Source organism: Lonchura striata, chromosome 5 (genome assembly GCF_050655825.1).
Source record: "Lonchura striata isolate lonStrDom1 chromosome 5, ASM5065582v1, whole genome shotgun sequence".
NCBI lineage: Eukaryota > Metazoa > Chordata > Aves > Passeriformes > Estrildidae > Lonchura > Lonchura striata.
This window is the reverse complement of record NC_140707.1, coordinates 27,236,360-27,255,975: the sequence shown is the minus strand read 5'-3', so window position 1 is coordinate 27,255,975 and position 19,616 is coordinate 27,236,360. Positions and strand designations below refer to the sequence as shown.

General features: G+C 44.1%; 1 protein-coding gene and 1 long non-coding RNA gene across 7 annotated transcripts in view; one reads left to right on the top strand and one right to left on the bottom strand.

Moving 5' to 3' along the window:
* Window positions 1–19,616, top strand: part of LOC110468659 (uncharacterized) — a 199,837-nt gene that overhangs the window by 111,769 nt on the left and 68,452 nt on the right. For 5 of the 6 annotated variants that reach the window (XR_014955976.1, XR_014955975.1, XR_014955978.1 and 2 more), the window contains exons 7-8: window positions 8,160–8,332; window positions 19,135–19,228. Coding sequence is in view for 1 of the 6 variants with exons in the window: in XM_085581588.1 (XP_085437714.1) it covers window positions 8,311–8,332; window positions 19,135–19,228 (116 nt within the window). In the remaining 5 variants the exon portion in view is untranslated. Of the gene's footprint in view, window positions 1–8,159; window positions 8,333–15,567; window positions 15,650–19,134; window positions 19,229–19,616 lie in introns of all 6 variants that reach the window. The other variant, XR_014955979.1, reaches the window with a different exon arrangement.
* Window positions 362–12,263, bottom strand: LOC146767312 (uncharacterized). The gene is made up of 2 exons (XR_014955980.1): window positions 8,200–12,263; window positions 362–1,141 (listed from the first exon to the last, which is right to left on the bottom strand). It is a non-coding gene; the product is annotated as an uncharacterized LOC146767312 (long non-coding RNA).

The following is a 19,616-nucleotide window of genomic DNA, read 5'->3' as shown; positions in this document are numbered from 1 at the left end:
AGTGAATGAGACCATTCCCAGAAGTGCTGAAATTCAATGGGATTTAGAATCCCAAGGACCCTATTATTTAGGAAAATGGACCACATGCTTTCAAGACATTTGGGCAGCTCTGAAAACTTCATCCATCACTTCTACGGAGAGCAGTGTAGACCTTATGTAATATCACAGACAACAGCCAGAACTGTTGAGAGTAAAACCCACAAAATGGCTTGATCTTCTATTGTTTCTGAAGGTGTGAATTCCTCTTTTCCTGATACTAAGTAACTTTTGGGTATTGTCCTTTTCTGTTAAAAGAGGAGTCTGCTGTATATTAAAAAGATGTTTATAAATTCTCTCACATGCCTGTCAACTCAGACATCCCTCCTTATTCTCATTATGTTTATTTATATAGACACATAAAAAGCCAACAATCTTACACTTATTAATCAAGGTGATTCAGCTATGCCTCCCACTGTCTTTCTCTGATTCCAATCTTATTCCAAAATACAGCCCTAAATGTCACTGGGGTTACTCATAAAACACAGTGCTGCTCTGCATGAGTAAGACTATTTGAATCTGGCCTGGAGTAAAGTTACTAATTCTCAGTGAGAAGCAGAGCTAGACAAAGATTGCAAAATATTGTCCACTAATCTGTTCTTGAATTTTTAAAAATATTTTTTGGTCTCTGTTCACTCGTGGATCTCTGAGCTAATGAACTTGCTGACAGGAATGTTCACCATAACAACCCATTTACAGCAAATATTGCAAGATCTTTGCACTCTTGCCTTCATTCAAAATAATACCAGTCTCCCTCCCCAAGAAATGACCTTCCTGTTTCAGAGTTTTTTCATTAATTGTGAATATTCACATTGGTAAGATGTTTTGTTTGTTTTACTGAATCCTCTTCCAGCAAGAAAACAGAATTAAACCAATTGAAGTAGAATTTAACAAAGAAAGACCTCTGAGCTCCGATGCCAAGAGAAAGGATGGTCCCAAAGCTGGAGCTGCAGGGAAGTGTGGAGGTCAGTCCTCAATCCACCAAGGGCTTCACTGCTCTCTACCTTGCAGCACACTGAAATGTGAACAGCTTCCAGGACCTCAGACACACTGGGGTGTGCACAAGGGATGCATAATACTGACAAATCATCTGCTTGTGACCCATCTATAAAAAAAAAAAAAAGTGTAGAAATTATTTAGTTACAAGTTCTTTACCTAAAGATGTCCTTTCATCTGCTGGTGGATATGTTCTTCGAGGAGATTATTCATGGAGCAAGGTTCTAAAATAAAAATTGAGGAGGATGGAGCAAAGCTGGGCTTTGGTGAATACATCTAAACCCTAGACACATTGCAAATAAACTGAGCTTGTTCCCAGGCAACTCCCAAGTAGAAAATAGGCACAACTGTTCTGAACGATTTTCTCTACAATTTGTTTACCTAGCTGTAGGGTCTTCTTCAGAGGCAGGCAAAATCAAGGGAGAGACAGTTATTGACCTCAGCTTGCTTTGAATCTGGCTTGTCATGAGAGCTATACCCACACCGAGTTTCAAATTCCAAGCAGCTTGATGTGGCCTTTTACAGAGAAAAAAAATTGTTAGAATTTTTATTACAATAAGAAAATGCAATTTTTCATTCTCTCCTCATTTCAGAAGGTCTGAAGGGATTTTACTCAACTTCCTCTTCTACCTTCAGGCAGAGACCAAATCTGAGAAATTGCAGCTCAATTTTGGAAAGTTCTCAGGATGTGAAAATCAGGGGCTCATGATGGGAAGCTGCTGTTCAATACACTTTGTTGTCATGAGCACTTCTGGGAATCTGCTGCGGACCAGGTGCCCCCTTCACCCTCACTTTGTTTTGTTTATATCCTTCCAGCATCTGATCAGAATGATTTAAAAACAAAAGTGTCTGATCAGAACAGTAGGAGTTTTTGCCCTGTTGGGATCAAGATGGCTAGAAGGTAGTCAAGATCTGGCCTTGCAGAGACTGGGAATTATCTAGCATCTTGTAGAGTGTAACATCCAGCAGATGCCTGAACCTCGGCAAGGTCAAATGCAGTCTTGCTGTTACTCTGGCACTGAATTTAGGAGCCCCAGACAAGACTCCAGGGGCAATTCAGGGAGAAGGAGAGAAATGACAGCTAAATTCAGGGGTTCTTCCTTTAGGCAAAGTCTTGAAACTATTGTCCAGGCTTTTGACGATGCAGGGTGTAATAGAGTTAGTATTGATCTGCTTTTGCAATGCTCAGTGTTTAGAAGAGTGTGGTGTGCCCTTATCAAGAGCAAATGGGAGCCTTATAAATATCTGAATGCAGCTAGTATTATTTTCAGGCCCAATTTAGGTACCATTGTTAGACATTTTAGCAAAATTCATCAGCAGTATGGAAAAGAGTCCATAGAACTGGAAAATTTTGCTGTGAATTCTCTGTTGTTATATCCACCAATTTGGAAAAAGTCAGCACAAAGGCACAATCCTTAAAATAAATAAAAGAAAATGTCTCATAGCTGCCGGCAGGCACTGGAGCTCCCCAGCAGAGGCTGCCTGGGAGCAGCACAAACTGTGCACAACTCCTCAGCCCCAGTAAACAGCAGCTTGGTCTTCTCCCTCCCTGGGAGAGATGTGCTCTTTGCCATCGGTGTAGGTTGCTGATGCTTCGATCTCTTCCCTGGCTATAGACACCTACTCCTAATTTGCGATCCTGCACTACTCCAGGAAGAGCTGGAGGAGACAGAAGGTGTGAATGGACGGCCAAGACCGAGCAGAGCCAAGGGACTGGCTTGGCTCTGGAAGGCAAAATGCAAGCTGAGCCATTGGAGCCGGCTGTACACAGATGAGAAGGAAAATGCACAAAGTGATAAATAACTTTGCTTAGGCTGCCAGGAAGGGCTGCCAGAACATTCTCTCTTGGCTATGCTCTGACTTGGCTCGCCTGCCGCCGCCAGCCCCCCTCCTGCACAGACGAAATGCCGGGCCAGAGCCACGCATGCATCTCAGGGCCGGCTCACCCCATCCACCCGCTGGCCAGCCAGCCCCCCGGGCAGCTGCCTCTGCCTGTGCCTCTCCCGTTTGTAGCCCACCCTCCGCCTGCAGAGGTGCACCTGGCAGGAAGGCATGGAGATAGAAAATCACGAGGTGTTCCATTAGCTTGGGTTGGTTTTGGAGGAGCCACCTCTCCCAGTGTCTCCCCGGCAATCTGGATGGCATCTGCCTCTAGCGTCATCCTACAGTGTAACCTCCACGGGCAGCAAAATCTTTCCTTCTCTGGGGTCAGCGCTGCACCCGCTCCTCCCAACACAAGCACACGGGTGGCACGGATGGTTTCATCAGAAGTGATCAGACACCTGCATTCCCACCCATGAGTGCCTGGCAGTTTGCAGAGCAGCCTCAGATGAAGGGCCGGAGTCACAGCAGGGGATGTGCAGAACGGGGATGAGCTGCCATGTGTGGCAGCATGCAAATCAATGCAACGCTTTCTCCGGTGCTGTGTGGTGCTACCAACTTCATGCCTCATTGGAGTGCAAGGAGAGATGGATATTTTAGAGGATTTATCAGGCAAAAAGAAGTGTCGGTATTTCTCAGTTTCAACTGGCAGCTCCAGCTTGAGGAAAGCTATTGTTGCAGGATTTCCAACGTCTCGTTGCCTTTCTGATCTGTGGTGCACATTGAACATATGTCTCTGTTTAGTTGCCCATTATTTAACCTAGATTTTTCCCCCCCTTGAGAGATTACAATGAATTCAGGGCACATGAATGGTGTAATTTATCATTTTCCAATATAGACTGTCGTGCACTTACATATAGAGAAAATAATTTGTTGTCAAGTTATCCAGTTACCACCTCATTTTATAAGCTTCATAATAAGCTATTTGTAATGATCCATGCTCGTCAGAAGTCTAAATAACCAAAATATTGCCATCTCACTACAGATAACTACTAAATATTTCCAGCAGCACTGAATCATCCTGATCCCTGGGAGAGCTATGTCCACATTTTTACAGAAATGGTTTGCTACCAGAAAATCCCTTTTCAAGAGTGCCCAGTTTTCTTTTGAAACCCTATAGACTGTGGAAAAATTCATTTTGAGGGGAAAATGCTATTTTATTGGAATTTTTTTTACATCTGTTCCAAGTTACATTTTTTTCCCTGTTTTCCTCTTACTGTCATGTATTCCCTTCTCAAAGGGTATGTCTTACTGTGAGACCCTCCTCATAGCACTAGCATGGTGAAGGTTATGGGCATGCCCTTGTGGTACATGCAAGCTATTTTTCTAAAATATTAGAATGCCTAGAGTACTCTGATTAGTACTCTCCTTGTCACAAAATCCCCAAGATCCTTGTAGTCACTGTTAGAAAGTGGTTCTTCCCGCTGCAGGATCCAGATGACCCTTGGCTGTACCTATCCCACCTCCTGACAGCTAAGGTGTGTTAGAAGAGGCCTTCAGTTAGGTGCATAAAAATGGCTTAGGCTGAACCTGGCTCAAACCCTTCTTTTGTTCCTCTGTTTTTTGGTGTTAAACCATTTCCCTCCCCTGCAAACCGGAGACCCCAGCACCATTTGTTGTGCTTTAGCATTGCGTTGTGTTCTAATCCGCCAGCCTGATGGGGTAGCTGCCCTCGGGGATTTCAAACCTAAGTTATTCCTCCTGTTATTTTATGGCATGACTTCGCACGATGTGACATCCCTGTTTGGCTTGAACAGGGCCCAGTGGCTTGGACTGCCTGACAGACCATAGTCAGAGACTAATGACTGCCTGCATACTGCTAGGAGGAACCCCCTGGGGCAGCAGGGGGACTGCTGCCAGCTCTGCTCTGAATTAACATCTTCACTAAGGAGCAGGCAGGGAGATTAGGCAGCTGAGGACAGAAGGACAAGTAACACCAGCCCCCCGGTGTTCCCGCTGCCAAGAAGTCAGCCTTTTGAAAATACTGTGGGTAGGTTGTTCAGGTCGATCAAACAGATAAATAATCGAGGACCCACACTGTTCCCCAGGGGGTTTTAATGTTTCAGATGGATGTAAACATGGCAAGTTGTTATCAGAGAAATTGCAGGAGCTGAAACTGGGCTGAAACTGTTTGTACACAGAAATGATCTCCAGAGCATACGGTTAGGATGTTTATAAAGTGATGAGCTGCTAGCTGCAGTTTCTGTGGCTTCCTAAACAAAATGATGGGCTTAGGTAGAAAAATCCCTGCCCTGCATATTCTCAAACTGCTAAAACAAGGCTACAGAATAAAACAGTAGTGGAGAAAAAAATGGTGGGGGGGAGGTTTGAGAGCTTCTTTGAAGCAGCTCTCTGGAGGAGGAGCACCTCAGAAAAAATCCTAGGGGACAATAGAGCAAAAAATTAACACAAGATAAACTTTCAACTTGAGTCTTTCTGGTTTTCTAGCTCTTCTTTTGCAACTGTATTTCAAATCTTGTAATTAAAAAAAAAAAAAAAAAAAAGCTTTGTTCTATTAGAATAACATTGTTTTTCTTCTTTAACCTTGAGTGGGCTTTTGAAGGAATTCAGATAACTCTGGAAAGCAATAGGAACACTGGGTTTTTTAAAATATTTCTGAAACTAGAAACACTTTAAAGGGTTTGTCTTTGCAGAATACATCATTATTCAATTTTCTGAAAGATGGGTCTTTTGAACCCTTTTCAATTTGCTATTGCTTCTTATTGGGTTGTTTTTTGTTTTTTTTTCGTTGGCTGGCTGGGGTTTTTTTTTGCTTTCCAGATATTTCAGTCAAATTACATCACTTGACACTGCAGGGGGACACATGGCCCTCCAAAGGTTTGCTTTGGGAAACCTGGTGCACATTTTTAAAGAGTAATGAATGGTAATACAAATGAACATAGGAGATAAACCAGGGAATCTCCTGCTGTTTGATTAGTTGTGCAGCTCTGGCAAAGAACACCAGCTCAGGGGTGTTGTGGCTTTCTTGGGCATCGGTGCCATTGGACAGGAAAACAAACTTTGGCTGGAAACATCTTCAGGAAGTGCCATGGATTTACTGTCTTGCTGAGACTACACAGGAGATCATGCTCCAGTAAATCAATGCTGAGGCTTTGCAATATGGTGTCCTGGAAACTTGGGCTCTTTTTGTCATTTTGCTTCTGTTTTTTTCTCTGCCCATGGTCCAGTTACTCCATCAGCTCTGACCAGGAAGTGTTCCTAAACTGTTCAAGGCTGGCAATGTTTTTTAACTTCTTCAAGTTATGCACATCAAATTATGATACTTGGGAAGCTGATGGATTTTTACAGGTGGTAGTTGGGCTGTTGCTCCTAATTTTGTCAGGTATTATTCTCACTGACTGCTCACATGTCATGCCTTACCCCAGCCCGGCCCTCCTTGCAGGGTTCATGAGAGGTGTGGGGTTAGGGATGCTGTAGCCCCCACCTTTTTCCCCAAAATCTTCCTTAGGAAGATATGTACTGTAGTTGGAATGAAAGAGAGATGTCACACAGCTGGTCTGCACCTATGAACCCAGGTCAGTCTCTGTGTATTTATTTTAAAACTGTAGCATTGTTTTTGCTTGACTTGTCTTCACTTTCAGGCAGAAGTGCAGTTAACATGACCCCTGTTAAACTGAATGTGGGTGTTAGTCATATATCAAATTGCACTCAATTAATGAAATCACTATGAAATAATGTCTTGAGTGATAACGGTATGAACTGGGGTAGCCCCAGAATGATGTGAAATAACCATAGCAATAGTTAAGAATTCTGTGCTGTTGCCGTGGCTACTAGCCTATTTGACTTACCATTGCAGTGGAAGAATATTAGCCAGGAGACAACTCATTTCTGAGACTCCCACATGACAATAATACTTTCTGCCAAACCTCCCTCCCCCCCCACCCTGCTGGATTGAAACAAGGCAGACATCAAACTGTTACTATTGTTGATTCTTACAACGTGCCCCAAAAGGGAAGCTAGATTTTCAAATGCCATCAGAAGAGGTATTTGAAGTGATATTTGAAAATTTTCACATGGGTTGCTCTTTTCTTAAAAAGAAAAAAAAAGTTTTTAAATAAATTGATTAGTTGTATATAAGGGAGAAAATTGTTAACTTTCTACAGAAATTATTTATATTTTCAAAAATATAAACTATCCCAAATGGAATTATTGTAATCAAAAACTTTTAGGATATGTTCTCCAAAACAGCACTGTGGTGCCCTTTTGAAATTCAGTCTGAACATTCCCCTTATCTCTCGTGCATCTGAACAGGCGATCTGAGGAGCTCTCCCAAAGTGCACTGAGATTTAGAGGTACTTTATTCACACTGTCAAATGGTTCCTGTTAAATTACAGCCTAGAAACATGTCCAGTCTGCTCCAATAGTTCAGAAATCCTTGTGGTTCTGGTGGCTTTTTCCACTCTTGGTTCAAGATGCCTAGGAGGAAAGCTGTTAGCCGGAAGGCACCCAAAATAATGTCCTTTGGATAAGTAATAGGGAACCCACTCAAACCACTACCTGCTGTTGAAAATCTAGACCAGGATGTTTTCTTGCCTGTCTGAAAGGACTCCTCTTCCAAGAACAAGTCCAACAAATCCCCAGTGCTTTGGACAGTAGTTATGAGGATTTCCTCAGATGACATTTGTAGGGGTGATGTTGAATATATGTAGTTAAATATGTGTAGTTAATTTTTTTTGGCATAAGACCATGTGCATCACTGTAGCTATAAAGCCTCACAAAACTGCAGGGCTGAAGTTCCAACAGCAACATTTTAGGGATTTGAAAGGAAGAATAAGAATTGCACTGCATCCTCATATCCCAAAACTTTTACCAGAGATAGGTCTTGTGCTTTAGATATTTTGCTTGGCCCAACTTGTGGAATATAGGTACACAGCCATGGAGTCCTGCATCCCAGCAGTCAGAGGGCTGGAGTTTGTACAGAAATGCCTCCAGCTCATGGGCATTTGCAAGGCAACTACTGGAAAAGGCAGCAGTCTTCAGCTCTCCCCTTTTTGGTTGCTCCTGGCATGGAGACCTGTAGCTGGTCTGAGTGAGGCTGAAGCAGGTGCCTGGTGTGGAGGCAGCAGCAGAAGAGCTGCAAAAAACCTCCTTGATTAGCCACTCAACATATCTAGTGCAACTTCTGAGGATGCCCTGATCCAGAGCCTAAGGACAGTGAGTACATTTGGATGACTCAGTGAGGTGGGACAGGGTGGAGAGGCTAATCCCTGTCTGTTCCTAAACAGTACAAAAAGGAAGATCCAAAACAAGCAAATCATCACCAACCTCCAAGGAGTCAAGGAGACTTGCTGGTGGATAGCTGGTGTCTCTCCTCCTTCATGTCCTTGCAAGGGATCCTGGACTGGGCACTTGGAACACACGTCTTGATGCCTGCTGATGGACTGGCTGCTTGGACACGGTGAGTATACAAGTGTGGGGAAATAATTTTTACTTTAAAATGCAATCATTTCCGCCTCCTTCAAGATTCTGCAGTGAACTTTGCTGCACTGTTGCAACACTATTTCCTACATTTGTTCAAAGAGGAAAAGATAGTTCAGGACCCTGCTTTAACCCTAACATGAGTCAGTTCAGTGTGCAACCTCAGTCACACCGACTGGTGAATCCAGACCAGCACTCAGGGAGCTGGAAAGAGGGGAGTAGTTCAGGAGGGAGCTGAGAAGAGAGGATCTGATAGGAGAAGGATAAAGCTGCTCCCAGCCCTTGAAGTGCCTGCAAGGAGGTGCGAAGGTGAGAGATGCTTAAAATCCAGCGGTCAGCTCTCTGTCCCAGTGATGGCTTGAGAAAACTGGGATGCTAGGGGTGGTCTCTGCTGCAGCAAAAGCTTGTCTGGAGCCTGCTGAGGAGGAAAGGCAGCTTGCATGTAGATTTGTGGTGTTGTTGTATAGCTGAATGAAAGCATAAATCAGCTCTCCCCTCACCCTGCCTCCCCTCCTCTTTCTGTGTCCCTTAATACATAAAAATAAGGATCCTTTATGTGAATAAAAGTAGAAGGCGCCTCCCCTAAGTATGTTTTAAAAAAGCCAAAAATAGTCCCGAAGTCTCAACCAAAAGCGAACATAGCCAGAATTTCTGTGGAAAATGTCTGTAGCTGAAGTGGAGTGTGTGTGTAGCGGGGGGAGGAATTCACATTCAAACAGGGGCTGCCCTGTGCAGCCGGGCATTTCTCCTTGCCCCCAGCCCTGCCCCGCACCCTGCTGGGGGCTGACCCAGCACGGAGCCGGGACGGGACCCCGGGAGGCAGCAGAACCTCTGCTGTGGGCTTCCCTGTCCTTCGTCTGACAGTTCTTGGCAGCTCTGGCGCAACGTGTTGTTAACAGCAGTCCTAATTAATGGGGAACATGTGTGTGTTGCAGAAACCTTTTTTTTTTTTTTTTTTTCCTCCCCCCCTTCTTCAGTTTGATGGAAATACCGTAAAACTGTTTATATCCACTATAAAAGGGGCGGGGGAGGGGTTTACTATCTTCCTATCCCAAAGGTTTCCTTTACCTCAGATCAACCCATTTTGGGAACAGGCACTTCTCAAATCCCGGGGTGCCTTTTCCTAAATGCTTTCACACATCTGCACCACTCTGTCTTGCATTCCTGCCATACCATCATCTTGTCCTAATGAAAAATAGCAGACTTCAACCCTGCCAAGTCCATCTTTTACTTTTTTTTTTTAAAGACAAAATCCTGTTTATCAAAAAGAATTTGAGAAGTTTGTTGATTTTTTCCATTCATTAACTTAAATTTTGGAAAAAAAAATTAAGAAACTTTTGCTTTCCCAACTGTTTTCCCTTCTTGAGTAATAAGAAAACAAATGTTTATATACCATCTGCCACCAGCATGTTCCACAGATGATGTGGTAGACTCATGTCTTCAGTTCACCCCTAGCTCAAAAATAAGGGTCCCATGTCATAGGTGACTTGCTCTGCAGCTCAAAGAGTGTTTTGGTTGGCTTAGGAATAAACACAGGAAGAGCAAAGCAAAGCGAAGCATAGATCTGTCCTCAGCTGGTGCTGAACACTGAGAGGACAAGTGAGCCCAGTGCAATGCAGGATTTCTCCAATGGCTTGTGAGTGTTGTAGGGCTCAGGGGACAGAGGTACAGTGTGGCAAGGCTGTGCTGAGATTGTGGACTCTGAGTGGGTTGGACCTTGGCAGCCCTTTGTGGTGCCCTGTTATGCAAAGCACACAGACCCACAAAGTTTACTGCAGCCGGGCCTGGAGCAAGGACAATTTCCAGACCTCCCCAGGGTACAGATGATGCTGCAGGACACCCCTATAAAGCTGTTCTTGGCCTTTCTTTGATGCTCAAGCTATAGAGACACCTGTAGAAATCCTTTCATAGAGGGGTGTGAATAAAATGTAAGACATGGGAAGAGAGCCCTAATGAATCTGATCTTCTTAAGAGAGGCAGATATTCCTGCTCCCACTTTATAAATGTTGAAGAAGGAGAGATGGACTAAAAAAAGGCCAGCTGGTGGAAGATGGTGGAGAAATCCATACTCCACACCCATCTTCTGAAGTTTCCTACTGCCAGGATGAGGAGAAGCAGCTGATAACCTTCTGGATTTCCCCAAGATCTGGAGAGGCTTTCACATCTCCCTTGGGTGGGTTCTTCTGCAGCTGGATAGATGAGGTGGGCTGCAGGATCAGCAAACAGCACAAGGGTTGTGGAGCTGTCCTTTGGATTTCAGGTTGTGTGCATGCACTGGTAACTTGGAAAAAACCTGTCATATCCTGACAAGCCTGGAAGGAAACATTATCCTAGACTGTAACCAGGTTCCTGAATGTGTTTGCTGAAGGTCCTGGGAGACCGGATATCAACAAAGAGCAGCTGTCCAGTCTCTTCTGGAGGAGGACATTTCTGAGCAGAGATGTGGGGAATACCTGTTTTGGAAAGAGTGGCTTCATCCAGCTATTTCTTGAACTTTGATTGCCGTGGTAAGCTCTTGGAGACGTATAGAGTATATAGGAGGGGAGCAGAATGATGAATAGCAATCAGTATGCAATTTTGGCTTAGGGCAAAGTTAAATCTTACATTTTCCAGGAGAATGTTATTTCTGGTGGTTTTGGTGTTTTGCGTTAAAGAACAAGTTCTAAAATTACATAGATAACACTTTTTCCTACATTTGCCCCAAAAGAGGGAAAAAAGAGAAGGCCATTCGTAAAGCCTTGCCCTTTGTTTCTTGTGGAAGACAGCAGAAAATTTGAGACCAAAGCATCATATGTTTCACTTCTCATCAAACCCATGGAAATGTCATTTTTTCCAGGTTTACCAGAGCCACAAATATGTTCACACAAGCCGATACTACCAGTACAGCTAATGGGCAAGTCCACAGCCAGCAGTTGTTGGCACTGCCCTGGGGTATTCTTGTTACCTTAGCAGCTTGCCAACCAGGGTATCATTTTCCAGATGATTTGCATGGAACTATGGCAATTTGTATCCAACGAGGACCTGGCCAACTTGGGTCATACCCTCTCAGGAGGACTTGCTTTTGCAGAGCTTTAACCTTACCTTCTAAACCAACTTGCCTGAAGTGATTCACCTTTTTGTCAGGTTCTCAGCTGACCTGACGTTTCCTCCATGAAATGATATATTTATATACGTGACATTTCCTCCATGGCAATGCATTGTGTGGCTTTGTGACATATCTGGCAAAGCCCCTCTGGGAGAGTCCAGTTTGGGTGAAACTCCAGCTAAGGAACATGGCAGGGGTACTCTGTTTTCTGGATGAACAGAAAAGGAAGAAAAGCAAGCAAGTGGAGGAAACTAGTGGAATCCTAAGATGAAAGAAGAGATGGGGTCATTGCTGAATGACTATAACAGACCTTGTCTGAGGTTACTGATTTGTGACAACCTTGAAATCTTATAGATAGTCTGTTTTTTCCCCACAGTCTGCCAAGACCTTGCTGACACATTCAGCATAAAAAAAGAACCAGCAAATGCTGGTTTCTGGATAACCCTCCTCTAATGCATTTGGTGCTTTAGCATGCAGAAAGAGAAGGCTCCATCTTTTTGTCTTCTATGAGAAGCTGGTTAGTCCTTATCCCCTTTTGGTCCACAGATTGAACTTGTCCTGTTCCCATCTTTTGTGCCTTTCAGGAATGGGAGCTTTTTTAAGTTTGTGATGCCTTCAGGGCTCATCCCAATACACATAGACATGTACTCTGTAACAGCTTTCAGAGAAATACCCTTACCAGCATGACCTGTTGTTTTCTGGACACTGGTGTCTAAGCAGATAGTGTTGCCAACCTCAGGTAAAACAAACTGCATTTGCCTTTAGAAGAGCAAGGCAGGAAAAGTAGCTGTAAAGTTGGGAATTAAAAGGTAAGATGTGTCACTGCTGGGCTGAGAAAGCCACAGCATGCTAGTCCTCAGAAATGTCCATAGCCAAGCCTAGGTTCATCTCAAAGAGCGTTAATGTCCAAACTGGGTGGATTTGGGGAGGTGTACTCAAAGAATAGGACAAACCCACCCATTTTGGGTTTTCCCACAACTGAGAGTGTCAAACCAGTGTGTGCAGAGTTGACTTCTCATCACCATCCCACCCTTTGGTGCCTGTCTCCCCTGGTGCTCCCCTCCTCCATCAAGGTGCCTCTGCTGTGGCTGAGGAAAAGCTCAGTGTGGTGAGGGACCTGCTGTGCACAGTGACCGTGCACGCCAGGGGTTGTGCTGTAGCATTTTCTCACCAACTCTGGCTTGTTTCAGCTATGCTTGTAGCCTATACATACCTTTTTTTAGTTTTTTGCTGGACACTGACTTGGAACTCCACATTATTTTTCTACTTCAATTCTCTTGACAAATGACTGTTCAATCTAGGCCTCCCCATATCCCCTCTCTGTTTCTCTTTCTCTTGGATCTTAGCCACTCTTGGGGTTTTAACCAGGGTCTTTGACAGACATCTTCAAAGCAACCTGTTTCCTTATTCAGCTTGAGATCAGTTGTAAGTTATTCTGTGGCCAGCTTTTTTTTTTTTTAATGCAATCTCTGCTTTAGAGCATAGTACTTATATGTTTCTTCTTTGTGGGTAGAGAAAAAGGCATTCTTCTGATTTCTGGCCTGTGGTATCAGAACTGGATTTCTTCCTGCCAAGCACCTCAGGACTAGCAGCTGTCAGACATAACTTATGTCAGACATAAGTCTTATGTCAGCCAGTCTGACTTGTCCCACAGTCATCCTATAGCTTTCTAGGTGCAGCATGGAGTACTATAAAAATGTTCATAGTTTTAGTATTTCAGCCTTGGTAAAACATCCAACTACTACGTGCAGCCACCAGCTACAGGTTTTTTTGTTCTGTTGTTTTTTTTTCTCCTTATTCTGGTGTTCAGCAACCACCTAGCACTTTTCATGGTCTTTATATAAACCTGCCACAGCTACATCTCCTCCAAAAAAAAGCAACAGACCTTGGAAAGGCAGCTCCCTCTTTGAAAAGAGAGGTGTAGGGGCCCTTTGAGAACATGATACAGCCCATCTGGACCTGTTTAGGGTGGTGAGAAGGGGTGGCACTTGGCATACATAAAAGGTGAAAGAGGCACTCAGCAGGGCTTTTGGATGCCTGTGTGATCTCCTATGAAGGAGGATGTTAGATAAAAGTGGGGTAGAGGAAGAAAGTAAATGAAGGTCTTTGCTGAGAAAAGGATGAGGGGTGCTGCTGTGTCAGAGGTGTTTCTCTGAAAGCTTCCAGAAATCAGGGCTGAAGAAGACTACAGTCAGTAGAAATATTAGGGTATTGTCTTCCTAAATTCATATAGACAGGTGAGAAAAGGTAGGGAGATCTCCAAAAGATGCCTGTCTGTTTTCCTCTACCATGAGAGGAAATATACAGGGAGACTGGATGTTATAAAGAATTGGAAATAAGGAGGGCTCTTCCATTATGTCTTTTATGGAAGTCCACAAGGCGAAGGCTGAGCTGCTGAAGGCAATCTCTAGGTAAAGTACTTAGGAAATTGTTGTAGGAAAGAACTGAAGTGACTGATGGCACAAGAGATGGCAGACAAATTTGGGGGATAACAGGAGATGTGAGAAAAGTCAGATGTGTATCTTAATGAACAGCAATCAGGAGTTAAGTGACACAGAATAGTGAAGTACCATATTGCTGGATGAGGGCTGTCAGTGCTCCTCTGCAGCCCAGTGGCAAATCAAACTCTCTGATTTCCTCTGCTTAGAGGGGAAATTTTGGACAGATGGGCAGGAGGAGTAAGAATTGCAGCAATTCCAGCAGTTTTGAAAACTAGGTGACCTAGGAGAATTTGATAGAAGGCAAATTTCTGAACCTCTAAAAGCCTATGTGATTGCCGATTTTCCTTCATAAGTCTGATTCAAACCTGCTGGAATTGTGTTAGCTCTTGTTATTTGTAGTCTGCAGCTTGACTTAAAAAAAAAAAAAAGAAAAAAAAAAAGAAAGAAAAGGGAAGAAAAACAAACCCTGAGGAGAAGAGGAACAGACCCAAATCCACAACACATCAAGTGGCCGTGTAATACCACATTGCAAATGGGCTCACCATGGGCTTGCAGATGACTTAATAGTATATAACGGCCCACAATGCTCCAGTGACTCATTGCATTTGCTATATCTGTTCAAACTCACCATTCTGAGTAAGAGATCTGCCTTCAAAAAAATCTCTAATAAATTCTGTTGCTTTGAAATATCCCTGGTGCTTTTGAGAGTATCATGGCATATCTCATCCTCTGACAACATCTCAACCCACTCTGAGGGGCTCTGGTAGGACATGCAGGCAGTTCAGCCTCCATCAAACCAGATTAAAACACACTTTGAGCCAAAAGGGACTTGAGAGGGTTCCCCACCATCTTTCTGAGGTGAGTGAAATAGATGATTTGTGATAGAAACAGTTGAGGTATATTTCTCATCTCCTCCTGCTAGCCAAGGGAGGGGAGGTGCTGCATTTGCTGGGCAAGGGCAAGGAGCTGTAGGGCAGTCCCATGCCAAAGATGGCCCCATGCCTTGCATATGTGAACCATTACCAACATCCAGCCTGCAGGGCTTCCCACTGCATTGCTTGTGCTTCATTACCTTGTCTTTGACTTTAGTAGGGTTGTATTGGTACAGCCTAGTGCAAGCTAAGGTCCTAAATTCCCTACCTTCCTCTCTGCCTTATAAATCCATTTACCTGTATTTATTGGATGTATAGCAGCAAATTAGTGCTGCCAATAAAATAATTGCACTGGTAGCATTAGTGGAAAGAGCACAAAGTCATGTCAGTCCTGCTGTGCATGATGCTACAGATACGTGCACAAGAGGTAGGATGCCCTGATCTGCAAGATCTTGGCTGTGGAAACAAACTTCCTAAAATCACTTTTAAATTAAATGTTTCATTTTTACAATTCAGCCCAGACTTCCTTCTGCCAGCTTGCTTTTTTTTTCCCAGTGAACTCTTTAGCTGCTCAGCTGAATTAATTATCACAGCTTACCACAGGTTCTTAGTTTTTACTAATTACCAAAATTGGCAATTTCCCTCTGATGTCAGTATGGGTTTTGCCTGTGGAAGGACTAAATGAGACCCTTGAGATTACAGTGCTCCATAGGTTTTAGGAGAGGGAGCTTTTTATGTTGCTTCAGTGAGGGTGTGTGAGAGGGTTTGATAGAAAACTTTCTAGCTCAGCTCTCTTTGGTTACTTTTTCCATGAAAGGTAACAGATGGTCATTGTGACGTGAACGTTATTCCAATATCCACAGAGGAGGAAAAAGGACCAGCGTGATCCAAACTTACAGGTTAGTTTATTTTAAGTTATTTTTTGACGTCAATAGGCAGTGATATATATAGCAAAATATTTTTCCTCCTTACTGCAGGGCCTTTAAAAGGATATCTTTGTTGTCTTAGTTGCCATAGCAGTGACAAATGTGGATATATATCCATATGCACATATATACATGTGAGGAGGGATTCCCCAACCCTGGGACTGATTGTGTTGGCTTCTGTGCTTGTATTTCCTCTTTCTTCCGCTGCTTGAGGTGCTCCAAGGCACTAAGACAGCTTGTGAAACATCCCCAAGTTGGAAAATGAGTATTTTCAGTCAACCATCTTGAAGCGTGGGCCTCACCATGTTTTGCAGGGCTACGTTGTTTAGCGCTCATCTCTAAAAACAGGTAGCAAAGCTGGGCAGAGCAGAGCTCCTCTGGTGCCAGGTGATTGGTGTGTGAAGGAGATGACAGAGATTTGCAGTGTGATGGGGCTCCATAAATAAATTAGAAGGCTATTAGTAGTAAATGTGCTGTTTACTATTTAGATGGTTCACATGTGCCCAGATTGTGCTGAAAGGCCTTTGATGTATTTAGCTCATCCTCACCTTGGAATAGATTTTTATCTCTGTGCTCATGTTTCAAAACTGTTCCTCCCTTTCAGCAACCTACTAACATACTCCAGAGATATTCCCTCAGTGGTGTCTGTCACTGTTCTTCCCTGCATTTTCCCTGCCCTGAGCTCTGCATCCTGTATACAGCAGGACTGTGATCCAGACCTGGAATGGCCCCTGAGTGCAGCTCTTAGGAAGTGAAACCCTTGCAGAAGGTTTATTGGTCTCCTTCTTACAAGTTCAGTTGTCACTTAACTTGAGGGCCCGCTGTGTTGGTGAAGGGAGAGGATTAATACACAACACCATCCCAAAAAGCAGAAATAGGGGAATCTAAAAACCCAACCAGCCTACTTTTTTGGTTTTAAACTCTTGCTTCCTAATGTTTCTATTTCCCCAGTGATTTTCATACTGTGCCTTTTTCACTTTACCTATCCAATACATTTCTGAATGCCCACAGCCTGCCAAAAATCAGCTTTTCCCTTTTTTCCTGTTTTTGTTGTTACCAACAAGTAAGATGCTGGAATGAGAACTTGGCTGGCCATTGTGTTGATGACAAATTAAAGAGAAGCAAACACAGCTTGCTTGTCTGCAGCTTCAGTGGTTCAGCGGGGCTGGCAGTAGTAAAGACATGTTATTTGTTGATAAAACATCACCAAACTCTGAGAAGGAGCTGAGACAGTATCTCAGTGCAATCATCTACCTGTCCTGCCTGCGCCTTTGGAAATCCCAGCTTCTTGTGCTGGCTGAGCCTGGTGAAGTCACAATGGGGCACGGTTCCTGCTGGGTCAGGTCAGGAGGGACACTCCATGAGGGGCTGTGAGCACAGGGCAAATCACAACGTGCCTCTTGCAGATGTGACGTGCACATGTGTGTACATTCAGACTTTGTCAACGTAGTCTGTGTCCACATCCATCTTTACACATATATAAATAAACATACACACACATATGTGTGTGTGTGTATCCATGTACACACATGGAAATGCCATGCATGGAGGGAAGGCACCAAGTGCCCTGCGGTGCAGGGCAGCTAATTGGTGCTTTCTGAGTTTTAATCCCACCTTTACCAGTTCTCTACATGGTGATTTCTTTCACTAGTGCCATTTAATCTCCTCCCCTTTGTGTCACTCCCTGTTGAGGCTGAGAAGTCTTCATGCAGGGACTGTCCTTCCATGTGTGTATGCCCAGTGCCCAGCACGGGAAGCCTTACCCAGAGATAATTTAGCAGCTACTGCGGAAGCTGCTGCCTGAAGGCATTTTAGGATCAGCCTTCAATGAGATTTTGGAGCTGAAGCAGGACCTGTGCTCTTAGTGGTGTGATGGCTCCTGGAGTTAAGGATCCTTAGAGCAAAACAGGGAAGAGGGTGGTCTCATACTTTGTAAAAGTCCTGCCTCTGGCACAGGCCCTTTACAGAGCTTTAACCCCTGTAAAGAAAAAGGGTGCTAGTGTCACACCCAGACATTCTCTTGTGTTTTGGTCTATGCTGGTCAGAAAGGACCCTGTGACTGCATGCATGACCCTGTGCAGTACTGCTTGCAAAAAGGTGCATGCATGCCAGGCTGCAAAGTCAAGGCATTGCCAGGAAGCTCAATGGCCCTCTAAGGTCAGGGATAAACCCTTGCCTTACTCAAGCAGTCATGACAAATGCGTGCTGGGTCAGAGGTGCACCTCAGGGCTAACCCCTCATATTTCTTGTGCCTCAAGAACATACCTTTGCATTGTCACTGGTAAACAGTTGTCCCTGGGTTGTAGTCCCTTTGGGGTGCTTCTGGTGGGTGATATGGGCAGATTGTTCTTCACAGTGTGTGTATGTCCCAGGAAGGGATGGTAGAAGCTGGCATGGTGTCTTAACAGAGGTCTGTGGGAAGGGGTGCTGGAATGCAGCATATATCAAATTCTCATAATTATGGTGGTAGCTAGAACAGTAGGAGACAGACTTGGACCATAAAGCTGGCAGCCTGAATAGCCAAGAGGCACAGGATGGCAAGGAATGTGGAACCATGGAGGGAAAACGTGACTTTCCAAGGTTACACGGTGGGGTGGTGAGATGGCCATGAAGAGTGGCCTGACTCCTAGGCTACTATCTTAGCAACATGACCACATTCTCCTCAGTAATAGGAGCCATGCTGAACCTTAGCCAAGCACCATCTTTGTTCTGCTTTGAATGGTCACCATTTTTGAGGGTTTTTGTGGGGGGAAAAGGAGTTGGACAGTAAATAAACCCATTCTTTTCTAGTTCTAGAGGTATTAAAAGCAGTAGTGTTGGAAGCCAGCAGTATTAGGATTTCTTTATTGGCCCAAACCTTCTGCAAGGCAGAAAACCTTCATCTCTGCTGCTGTTTCTTCTAAGGCTGCTGTCTCTGCCTTGAAGCATCTGAGTTGCTGGGTACTTCTCCAAGACATCTTTTTGCTTTTTGGTTTGCTTACTAGACTCAGTGGTGGAAAATGGGACCATAATAAACCTGGCTTCTCACCTGTTTAAAAAGTTGCTTTATAAGTCAAGGTCCTCCAATATGCAGAAGTCAGTAATCCCCATCCATCTATCCATCCATCCCCCACCCACCCAATTTTACTGACTTGATAATACACAGCAATGACCTCTACCTTGAAAATAAAGCATCAGACCCTCAATTACTTTTACATGAAGATAAACAGATTGGTATGGAGTTTATGGATGTTAGGGACACTGATCCAGGCTCTGAACAACAGAGCCCATTTAATTTTGAGAGCCGAATCTCCGCAAAATATTCACAATAAAGCCCCAAACTAGGTGCAATAAACCTAATACCAGCCAAGTTTGCAAACCCAAGCTGAATTGCAGGGAAGCCCAGGGCCAGGTTTCCAGTCAACTTTGAAGCCACAGTTTTAAAGAGGCTCCTGATCAGGATTTTGGTCTTCTCACAGGATGTGCTTCAAGTGATTTCCACCAGCCAGGATTCGAGCTCACTGCTGCCAAATCCCAAGCTTGCTTAGGATGGAGCAGTGGCAGTGTCCAGAGGTGAGTTTTAGCCATTCCTAGCACGCAGTTTGGTGTAGGACTGGTGCCCCAGGGAAGGTGCTCTCAGTCTAGCCAGCAGCATGGGCAGGGCTGAATGGCAGGCAGCTTCCCCTATAGACTGTAATGGTTTCATTTTCACTGGGTTTCAGCACTTGGCATTTTCGGCTGAATTTCACGCCAAGTTTTAAAATCCAAGAGGCCCACAGGCCTTGTGGACATGCAAAACCACCAATGTAATGAAAATTGGTTTAAAATTGATTTAGTTAAAAAGAAAAAGGAAAAAGAAAAAAATAATTCAAGCCACCATGTGGAAACATTTAGAAGAGTCAGTTATGAAGTTTAACCAAATGGAAGTGAATGCCTTTGAATGTGTCCATGCAAAGCACTG